This window comes from Zalophus californianus, chromosome 3 (assembly GCF_009762305.2).
Source record: "Zalophus californianus isolate mZalCal1 chromosome 3, mZalCal1.pri.v2, whole genome shotgun sequence".
Lineage (NCBI taxonomy): Eukaryota > Metazoa > Chordata > Mammalia > Carnivora > Otariidae > Zalophus > Zalophus californianus.
The window spans coordinates 116,986,989-116,998,393 of record NC_045597.1 but is presented as its reverse complement, the minus strand read 5'-3'; the positions used below and the strand labels follow the sequence as shown (position 1 = coordinate 116,998,393).

Genomic DNA, 11,405 nt, shown 5'->3' with positions numbered 1-11,405 from the left:
TTCCTCCACAAAAAATGACAAAAAGGAGGGAACTAAGACTCCTTTGAAAGCTTAAAGTTTAAAATCAGTACCTTATGGTACTTGGCTATGTGAAGAAAGAGCAACTCCAGGGTGGTAAAACAGCTGTGATCTGAGTGGGGAAGAGTCTGAGTGCATCAGAGGGGCCTGGCTAGCACAGGCTCTCACAGAAGGAGATTAGCGGCAGGTGTGAGCAGGGCTCATCCAACCTCATCAAAGGGAGGGGCTCTTGACTGGTGCGCACAAGCATTGTTTTCCTTGACAGGTTTATCCAGTACTAGATGAACGGGCCTTAACCTTCCTATTTTGAGAGTCATTTCTTAAGATACCTGTGTCCCTTAATTCTAATTCCATAACTTCCCAGCAAATAACTTGGTATCCTAAAGAAGCCATTTGTTTATAGGGAATGAATGTTCTGACTGTATGACCATTCAGTCTTCCTGAGCATTGTGTGTTTCTCACTGTAAGTCAGTGACTTGATATTCTACTTATAATCTGATTTTTTCATATATATTAAGACTTAAAAAAAATAAATCAGGGTTTGAGGATTGGGGAAGTCCATATATATATGATCAACTACTATGTGCATAGCTTGCTTACTGGGAAGAAAAGTGAAATTTGGTAAATGTGAACAATTCAGTCCACTCGAGAGTAGAATTTCTCACCATGAGTTAACAGATGGGCATCATGTGTGTTTTGTGTGTGTGTGTGTGTGTGTGTGTGTGTGTGTGTGTGTGTGTGTGTATTTGGGATTCTTTGTGTTTGATTATTCATGTGAGTCTGTTCCCATGAGCTAGAGTTTCTCTTAGTGGGACTGGGACAGCAACCTCAGGTTTCTGAGCCTGTAAGTTGACTTCACTGCAGTACATTTTCCATTTGAATTACCTATATAGCCAGCCAGAGGGCTTTGCCTTCATGTGCTCCTTGCAGCAGGGTATTTAGACTTCGTCCTTGTGTTAAACTTATTAGGAACTCTCTGCCAGCAAAGTAATCCTTCTTTGATACCCAAGAGGACACAGCTGACCTGGGATGAGGATTGCCAAAGAAGTCTTTCTTCTCTCTTTGGCAATCCTGGTGTGATCACAGCATCAGACAGAGCGCTAGTGGAGGATTCCCTTATTGGAGTAAAAGACTCACATAAACCACAGGAAAACTCTTTATTCAAGGAGCAGGTGACAGGTAACAGAATAAGATGCCCTTGTAATTTTTTTTTCAGGTCACATTTACCTTAATATTGAAGGATTGTTCATTTGTTTCCAACAGGGCAAGCTTTACCCACCCTCCTACTCCCAACGCTAAAAAAAGAAAAAAATAAAGTAGTTTCTTCAACAGTAGCTCCTGATGGGAAAGTTGAAAGTCACCTTTGGGTGTTCCATATTTCCTACAGATGAGTTTGGAGAGTAAGTGCTTGGTTCAACTTTGTCATAACTTGCTGTGTGATTCAAATGAAACTGGGCCTCAGTTTCCTCATTTTTGATGAGAGCACTGGGATAGATAACAACGATTCTTAAGTTATTTCTAGCAACATAATTTTTTTCTATAAAAAGTCTTACACAGAATCCTAGTACATAACACAGACAAATGCAGAGCTGTTCAGGTAACAGTAGGGATAGAGGGCCTCTGAGCCCTGCTGCCTCACCCACTCCCTTGCTCACCTAACCTACATGACACTGCCTGACTCTGCTCCCTGGAGAAGATTTAATCCAGTTTGAAAATCACTATACCAGATGATCTCTGAAGTGCCTTCTACATGTAAAGTTCTAAAAATCTTACAATTTTGCTCCTCTTAATTTTCCAGGTATCATACCAGTGTGTGTCTATTCATCCATCCATCTACCATCTGTCTGTCTGTCTGTACCTATCACATGTGTATGTACGTATCTATGTCTGATCAAGAAAACAGCTCTGGAATAAGAATGCCTGGGTTTGTATTCTCATTCTGCCACTTTACTGGCTGTGACTTAGAACAAGGTAATTAATCTTTCCGTGCCTCAGGCCCCAACTATGGAAAGGTAAGGGGAATACTCTCTACTTCCAAATGTTGCTCTGTGTATTACATATGTAAGTGTGTTGAGTACAATATAAGAACTCAACAAATATTAGCCATAATTATTATAATCTGGGTAAATCTTTGAAGTTTAAAATGAATTTTTAAAAATATATAGAGTGTAAGGTAACTAGGCCCTTCTCTCTCAAAAACATCTCCTGAGTCCTAGACCATAGGAGCTGGGGTAGGTGACAGCTGAGCTTAGGAGCAGCCTGAAGAAGGCAGAAGATGGGGCTGGGTCAGCGGTGCTAGTGAAGCAGAGGTTGGGAGCAAGCTCTTCTCTTAAAGTTGCTGACCATGGCAACAGAATGTGACCTTGCCTACAGTCGGGATAATGCAGTCTGAATGACTGTATACTGGCTTTTACCCCTGTTGGACATTGCAGAGCTTCAAGCCCCTTGAAAACCCAACCCAGTATTTTTCCCAACTACTCAGGAAGTTTGGGTCAACTGACCTCATGAACGAATGTCAGCACTTATTTGATCCTCTATTTTCCTGGCCCAGACTCACGACTTAGTTCCCTGGGCACTGTGGTGCCCTCTGCTGGGCATTGCCCAGCCAGTCGGCACTGCCCCTGGTGTAGCATAGAGGCTGCCATTACTCTGCCCTGTTTGTTGGGTGTCATTCACCTTGGTGCATTGGAGAACGTAAGTCAGGAAAGTATAATGTTCTTGGTTGAAGAAGGTGCCAACATCTCTGTCTTCATCTCTCTTGGCCGCACTGTTACGGAGTTCTGAGGCCAGCAGAAGAACCTGAGTGCATAGATCTGAGCTCTCTTTCTGCCACTTCAACATCTTTTAACCCCTACATATAGCCAGATCCTCCCTTGGGGCGGGGCAGAGGTAGGGGAGGAATCTGAAAGACAGTATTTACTTAAAAGCGATTACTTAAATGGAAAGAATCAGATCTACCATAAATTGGTGGTTTTCAGACACATGCTTCCTCCTTTCCCTCATATCATAATCACCCTACTGGGTGTCTGAGTCCTTCCCTTCTGGAGATTTATGAGTACTCAGGACTATTGAGTAGTGGGTTGTTCACACAAGAAATTTTGGAAGGTGGGTGTAGCTGGGAAGTGTTTTCAGGGCACTAAGTTTTTATTTTTTATTTAAAAAAATTTTAACCAAATACACATTTTGAGAAAAGCTGACTCTGCAGCAGTAGGTGGTTCTCCCCAGATTGCTGCCAAAGGGACAGCTTGGCTCTGAGTCAACTTCCCACATACAGATTATAGTTTTATAGGAAATATTTTCAAGATAATGAATTATGGTTGCCATAAGAAATACTAGAGCCATGACTATTCTTTTGAAGCTCACACAAAAGGAATCCAGTAGATGTTTATATGCAGTGTTTGTAAAGTCATTGTTCTTTACCATACTACTGTACTTTTGCAGAGAACAGGAAGTAATATGCAGAGCCTGTCCTCCTTGCCAATCTTTGATTGTGGCCAGGGGCATCATTATTCCTAAGGTCCTCTGGGGCAGCCCTTGGGTCATCTTTAATTCCCCTCCCCCGCTTCACTTGCTGTGACTAGTCTGTTACTAACCTTCTCATTTATCACTCTGAAGGTCTTTCCTATCTCCATGTTACATTCTTCCTACTTGACACCTCAATCATGGCTTCTTAGTTTCTTCAATGACTCTAAGTGATCCTCTCCCGAACCATCTGACAAATAGTTGAGATTCTAACATTCCATTTCATTGTCCCACTCAAAGTTAAGTTGACCTGCCCCACCATCCTTTCCTGCCCCCACATTCAGGGTTGCACTTGACAACTAACCATGAGCTGAACAAGTTTTAAATGCAGCAGATACCATCAAACCAGTGCCTCCATTTGAAAACTCGAGAGGCTGGCAATTTCCATAAAAAGCCCACACAGTCCCTCTATATCCTTTATTCACATTCTTGTATTATTTGTGCCATTAGATTTGAGGCTAAGTCCACATCTCACATGTGGCCCCTGTGAACAGCTTCACCCCATAACCACTGGTTCCCTGCCCATGTCATGAGCAGACTGCCTTTGTGATCCTTTGCTTTACAAGACCTCCCCTCTCTGTTTATATACATAAATTCATATTTCTCCTCATCCATGAAGCCTTCCTCACATGACCACTGCAGGCTTCATTGAGCTTTCTCTTCCCTTTGAATTTTTACAAATACTAAATTGAGTGGCACAGACTAATTACAATGGGATTTCCATGCCTCATTCCATATTAAAGGTGTTCTGACTTCCCCATTCCCTTTTGCCTGGAAGAATGTCAGAGGATAATCAGTGGTTTTTGTTGTTGGTGTTGTTTTGTTTTGTTTTGTTTTGTTTTTGGTTTGCTTGTGCTATGGGCAGATAGAACCACTTCTTCAGGTGCCAATGCTAGTAGTTCTACTAGGGACTGGATTCTATCTTAGGCTTACTTTTTTTTTTTCCTTCAGTTTGTGTATGTTTTATGATCCTGGTGCTCAGGCCTTGCATACTTCTGCAGTGAATATAGCTGCTCCTTCCACTGCTGCTTCTTGGTCTTCAGGTTCTCCTCCCACTTGTTCAGCCGGTGGCAAAGGGCGTGTGTCTTCTTGGGCTGCAGATCCCAGGGCTTATCCTTCTTACCCTTGTAGAATTTCCTGAGGTTCTCTTTCTGAGTCTGGCTGATGACAGTGAGAACACGAGCGATGGGTTTGCAAACAGCTGGGATCTTGGACAGTTTGGAAGCCGTTCCACCTGTCACTTTGGTGATGTGCAGCTGGGACAGCTCCACCTTCAGGTCTTCCAACTGTTTAAGCAGCTCCTCCTTTTTGCCGTAAGGATCTTGAACCTTAAACTTGGCCACATCTGCATTGTCCTCTGCCACCACCGAGGGATAGAGCTCTCATGCTTACTTTGTATCCCTGCAGTTTTTAATGTCTTGCTCTGCATGGGGTGGATGCCGTACGTATACTTACTGATTGACTAATGGGTTAATCCTAAGACATAACCATGTTTAACATGAAACTATTATGTGGAACACACAGTCAATTTCAGAATTACAAGGTAAAGTGAAGTAACTGTTATTCTGGAGTACACAACACATATTTCACGACAGTGAAGCGTACCTGCAAATAATAAAATTATGGCTAGTACTTATGGAGTGCTAAGTAAGCACATATTGCCCAACGCTGTTCTAGATGTCTTACACTGCAAGGTAGATACTGTTACTATCCCTTTTTTATAGGCAAGGAAACCAAAGCACAGCTATTAATTGTTTTTTTAAAAATTATTTATTTTTTTGCACAGCTATTAATTGTAGAATCAGAATTTGAACCAATGAAATTTCATTCTGTACTCAACTATAGCATTAATGCCTTCAGATCATTGGAACATCATGGCTTATAGCAATCAGAAACAGCGGTAAGGGAAGTTTCCAAGAAGTTTGCTGGTAGGTTTGGCAGTGACTAAGCCAAGTGTCAATTTCTACATGTTCCGCTTGTGAAAAAGACTGTGAGCATCACTCATTTTACTACCGATAAGCACCATAGGACATAGATGCAACATGTTCTAACAATCACCACAGTAGTGGTGACTTCAAATACAAGGACAACATAAGATACAAATTGATGATGAATATACTTTTAGAGATCTTGTTTCTGTTCATATTAATTAATGTATGAGACATAAGATTTCTGAATATTACATTTGTTTTTGTGTAAAAAGCCAGATAATAAATATTTCAGGCCTTATGGACCTCATAGTCTCTGTCACAGTTATTCAACTTGGCCATTGCAGCACAAAAACAGCCATGAACAATACGTAAATGCATGGGTGTGGCAACGCATTTACCAATAGTACTTTATTAACACAAATAGGCAGTGTCTTGGGTTTTTGGTCCATGGCCCTTAGTTTCCTGACTCTTGGTTTAGGTAAATAATTTTTGTCCTGTCAGTTTATGATTGGGATGGTGGTGTCAAATCTCTATATCTTCCGAATTATTCCCTCTATAATTCTGTTAAGAACAAATGAATAATGAAACTACTTCTTAATTTCTCTGCCAGGCTTTCATTATTCTTCCTATCCATGAGTTTCTAAAAATGTTAGAGCTCTAAAAGCAATAGCAAGCTCTATGCTTTGCATATTGCTGTATATCCATTGACTTTAAGGACCTGGGAAAAGCACAAGTACACAATTTTAGTTTCTTGTAATTTAGATGTTTCAGATTTGCTTTCAAAAGACCTTAATTCTCAAATATTCTGGGTGAAAACATGGTAGCTGAAAGAAGGAAGTGATGGAAGGAGGGAATAAAGGAAGTCAAAAAAGGAGAAGGGAGGGAGCAGATGAGGGACTCTGAACTATAAAGAAAAAAATTTTATGGTATTCTTAAGACTTAGGCTATTCTGATATGGAGCAACTTATGAAATACTCACCATGGAAAGCATATAAGTATTACAGCCCTCTCTAATAAACACACACAATTATTGCAGTAAGTAGGTGTTACTTGGAACAACAGAACCAACCAGCATGAAATATTTTATAAAACTCACAGAACCAATGCATGGGCTTTTTCTTCAAATGCTGCAATTTTAGAATGAAAGTATACAAGGAAATTTTATTTAATTTCTATTTGTATTAAATACCCCCCCAAATGGAAGTGATAGAACATTGCTCTTGACTACAGAACAGTTGCTATAAACCAGGCAATGGTGAGTCCTCATTTGATCCTTCCATTTACAGTGATGAGTATGACAGATGCCATGTCCAAGAATTTGATCAAGCTTGAGGGAAAGAAAAGGGATCTCTTTGAAGTGCTAGCTACACTGTGGGTATGGTCAGAAGATAGTAAATAGGGGCACCTGCCTTAGTGGTATGGAAAGACTCTGCTTTTCCTGAACTTGGCCTCTGGGCATGAGAATGAGTCTGTGGGAAACCACACACTGAGAAGAAAGTCAACGTATATTGTATTTAAGGAAACATTTATTTTCCTTAAGATGGATTGAGGTTGTGACTTTCTGAAAATTCTCTGGTAACATTTGCTGAAAATTTCTCTGTGTGTGTTAATATAATGCCTCTCTCCTGAAGAACCGGGAAGAGTGAGAGGGCTACCTGGGCCTAGGGTGGGTGGAGACTAACCTGGAGTATTGAAACTTCTTCACCCCACCTCACCATCCACCATGGTGGTTATTGGTGGCTAAACGTAGGTTTGGGACTCCATTGCTGCTGGTGTCTTATGGCTTGATCCTACAGGAAAAGAAACTTTTGTGGTCAGGCAGTAGGTTTCTTCTAAAAGGGTGTGTGTATAGAAGACAGTAATGTGGATGTGCATCTGTGGGATTCATTTGAAAAGAGCTTAACTTTGTTTTATGTTTTTTTTTTTAACTTTTCCCACGAACTCTGGAAATAACCATATTTAAAGGTTTTAAAGTTGTTGCCTTATGTTGGACTTGATTTTAATTACCCCCAACTTGTTTGTAAAGTGAGTTTCCCCTGAATCTTGTAGTGTGGGTGGTGCTTGGAATTAAGAGATGCATTATAAAAAGAATCCCTCTGTGGGAACCTGCATAGCAGTGTGGGTATGAAAACCCAGGGAGGTAGGGTGTGGGAGTCTTTGGTGGAGCTGAGACCCATAGTTGTGTGGGGGAAACCATAGGGAGAAGCATCTGCCAACAGAATGGCATATAAGCTGGTGCAAGATCCCAAAACAGTTTTCTCAAAATGAAAACAAATATTGCTCTCAAAATCAAAGAATCAACAGCAAGTTTCTGTGCTGACTCACTTGGCTTCTACGTCTTACTCCTACAGATTGCCTGAAATAAAACATTTTAAGAACTCTGGTACCATGAGAAATTATCAGATGCATCTGGCTATAAATGTATTAATCTTATTTCCTTGCATTAAACCTTTTAAGTTGTTCTCAGTAGTTGCTAAAAACAACCACTTAGGCAGCCCATCTTGTACCTGGTGTCTGTGGCAGTGTAGTTCCTCAGTTAGATTTAGATTATGGCTACCCTTGGCTGATTAAAACAGAATGGCATATAATGACAACGTAAGTATTGGGTTTTCTCCTGTGTGTTCAGGTGGACAATTCAATGGTATTGTTGCTACTACCATTCTTATTCCTTCCATATTTCTCCTTTCTGCTTTAGAAGAAAAGGAGCCACTCTTTGTATGCTTTGTTTCTAGGAATGGGAGTGGGAATGAGCACATGGAGATGGGTGCCATTGGAGTTAAACAAATTAATTAATATTGAGCAGGTGATATGGGCTTTAAAATCAGATAGACACGCTTTGGGATACTAGGCAAGACCCTCATTCTTTTTTAACTTCAATTCTTTATCAGTAAAAGAGGGGATAATAATGGAACCTTTTAATTAGGATTGTTATAAAAATTTATATGAAAAATGCATAAAGACATTTAGGACAATGCCTGGGTCATGGTAAGCACTCAGTAAATGCTCTTTACTCAGTAGGTATTTCTTGAATTAATACCCAAATATTAAAAGCTGATCAACATAACAATTTGAAAGATCCTATTACCATTTCCAGTGGAAATAATTTGAATTCTGATTTCCTGTATCTGATGCTGGCTAGGAGGTGATAGCTTCTCCTTTGCTCCCAATTAACATTAATATGAGTGGGCTTTATGTAAATGAGACATTTGCATTCATAGTGACTGGTGGAATGAGTTCTAAATCATGTGGACTGTTTAGCACCTCATTTTCTTGTTTTTTTTTTTGATGTTGTTCTAATGCCTGCATCCAATGCACCTGGGGCTTCATGTCTGACTGAGCTGAAATCATGAAACAAATATGTGAAGTCTCTTTTTAAATTAATGACATACGCTTCCACTTTTTATGTTTTGGGCAAATAAAAGTTTCCAAAGCAGCTATGGGCAGTTCATAAATGAAGTGAAATCTCACCACTTAAATACTTACCTTTTCAAATTGCTCGTTCATTTGTATCAGGGACAAATGGAAAAAGTTGCTGATGTTGGTGCTAGCATGAGCTTTTCATATCAGCATAACCGTGTGATTAAATATGATAAATAATTTATTAATTTTTAAAAGTTGTTGGCATATTTTCCTTGCCAGGAATGTCTTTTCCACTCTTCTCCCATATGATAATAATAATAATAGTAATAATAGTAAATATAATAATAATAATAGCAGTAACTGTATTTATGGACTTGCTTTATATCAGGCATTGTTCTAAGTCCTTTACATGTTTTAACTAAATTTAATCTCAACATCTCTTGATATGGCAGATGCTATTTAATTCCACTTTTACAAGTACAGAAATTAAAGCTCAGCAATATTAAGCAAACTGTTTAAGGCCACACAGCTAACTAAGTGGCACAGCTGGGGTTTAAAGCCAGGCAGTTTGTTCCAGAGTTCATACTCTTAAAAATTATACTATGCTGCCTCTCCATTTAGTTCATTCTCAAATTTTCTTAAAAGCTCAGTTCATTGTCACTTTCTCCTGATCTATTTCCCCCGCCCAGTATACCCCTCCCTCCCCAATTCCTATGGCATTATTTCATTTATGTCATGCATTTGTCATTTAGGAACCTCTACTTGTCATTGATAATTAATTGTTTTCATGTATAGGTCCTGTCTGTCCCCGTGCATCATGCCTAGTAAATGTCTCCCTTGGAACAGGTGGTGATGGGTGAAAAATTCTCACTTTGAGAATATCTCTCTATACAGGAATAGTGCAACACAGATATCAAGGAATAAATTCTTTTCCCCTATTTGCAGATATATGAGGTAGAAAACCAGTCTGAGGTAGGAGGAAAACTAAACATTAAGGTTCTTGGATTCAGTTCTTTGTTGCTTGTGTGTGAATGATCATCTTGAGTCCATATGTTTCGAGAGTTATTTTACCCTGGCCAACATTTTACTATAGAGCTTTATTTATTAACATTAACAAGAATCATGGGACTAGACCCTTATGCCTTAGATGGAAAGTTTACACCTACTAAGAGAGTCCAGAGCAAGGCAATTAGCACTTATGTTTTTGAGTTGAATGAATGGAAACCATCTGAGAATTAGAAAGCATGCCAAAGTAGCCGGCACAATGGAAATCAAGTTTTCAGAAATGGCTAACTGGATCCTGTAACTGCATAATCATTTTCAGAGACATTCCACAGCCAGAATTTCTTAAAACCCAGATTACATTGGTTTCTTTCCATAACACATCATGCCTAACTGCTTGTTCTATAGAAATTTTTATTCCTTCTGTGGGAGATGTGTTTCAAAATGGGACCAAAATTCTCTTCTTGGCAGTTGGGAGTAGGTGAACTAGATATGGCTGAACTCAGGAACTGGAGTTGGAGCATCTAGTATTTGGATTTCTTTGTCCTCACTTGACCAGTGGGACAAAGAAATCCCCGTTGTAAATTTCACCATTTATGGTCGTCAGGCAAGAATCCATATTTACACAAGTAAGTAATGAGGGAAGGTAGAGAATGCCCGATAGAATTCCATTGTTATACTTTAATTTCCCCCAAATCATAGATGAGAATCATGGCTGCAGTGCCATGCTAACCTGATATCAATATTAACTTGAAAATGTTTTTAGGCAGAAGAAAGCAACAAGGGAGAGACTTCTTTGTTAGCATCTATCTGGAAAACTGGCGTGATAAACCAGCACGCCACTGCTGCTGGATCTGAAAGAGGGGAGGAGGGGCTGTTCTTTGGATAAATCCAAAGAGGTATCGATTTTCTAGTGCTTTTTTGGAAATGCCTATGTTGGTTTATGTTGCATTTTCATTCACTCATAGTTGCTTCTGCTAATAAAGGTCCTCTGGTGGCAGTAATTCTCAGCAGAGTGAAGTCCTTTAGCAATGAAATCCTTGGTGTATTCACTAACATGAAGTGCGATCTGTCCTTGCACCTGGTACACATTCAGTTCTGCAGGGAGTCACATTGCTATTTATGCCTTTTGTTTAGTCACACAAGGGAACTAGAACAAGATTTTCACTTTGACTTTTACAAGGTACATTATGAGCTGTACAACTCCTTAGAATGAGCTTGGCAGTCCCTAGTTCTTAGGCAACAGTGATTTGCAACTGGATGTAAGGAAAAGGGACATTAATTGCTAGTAATTAGTAGTTCACAGAGTATTTTTGTTTGTTTGTTTGTTTGTTTTTACTGTGAATTAATCAATCTCCTGAGAAGAATGAGAAAAGCAAGAATGAATAGAAAAGCAAGGTTTTAGCTTTAAAATCCAAGCATTTTGAGTTTAGTGCCATACCAATGACTCACTCTAGTTTTATTTTGTGACTCACAAAGATGTATGTCACCTTCCCTCTTTTAAAATTTAATATTATTTTATCAAAATTCTACATGTACATTAAATAACTGACTGTACATGTACAGTATTGA

General features: G+C 39.4%; 1 protein-coding gene across 1 annotated transcript; it reads right to left on the bottom strand.

Annotated features, from left to right (window-relative positions):
* Nucleotides 1-4,487: 4,487 nt before the first annotated feature.
* Nucleotides 4,488-7,196, bottom strand: LOC113920379 (60S ribosomal protein L35-like). The gene is made up of 2 exons (XM_035726846.1): nt 7,187-7,196; nt 4,488-4,897 (listed from the first exon to the last, which is right to left on the bottom strand). Exons 1-2 carry the CDS (start codon nt 7,194-7,196, stop codon nt 4,488-4,490), a joined length of 420 nt encoding a protein of 139 aa, XP_035582739.1.
* Nucleotides 7,197-11,405: the final 4,209 nt, after the last annotated feature.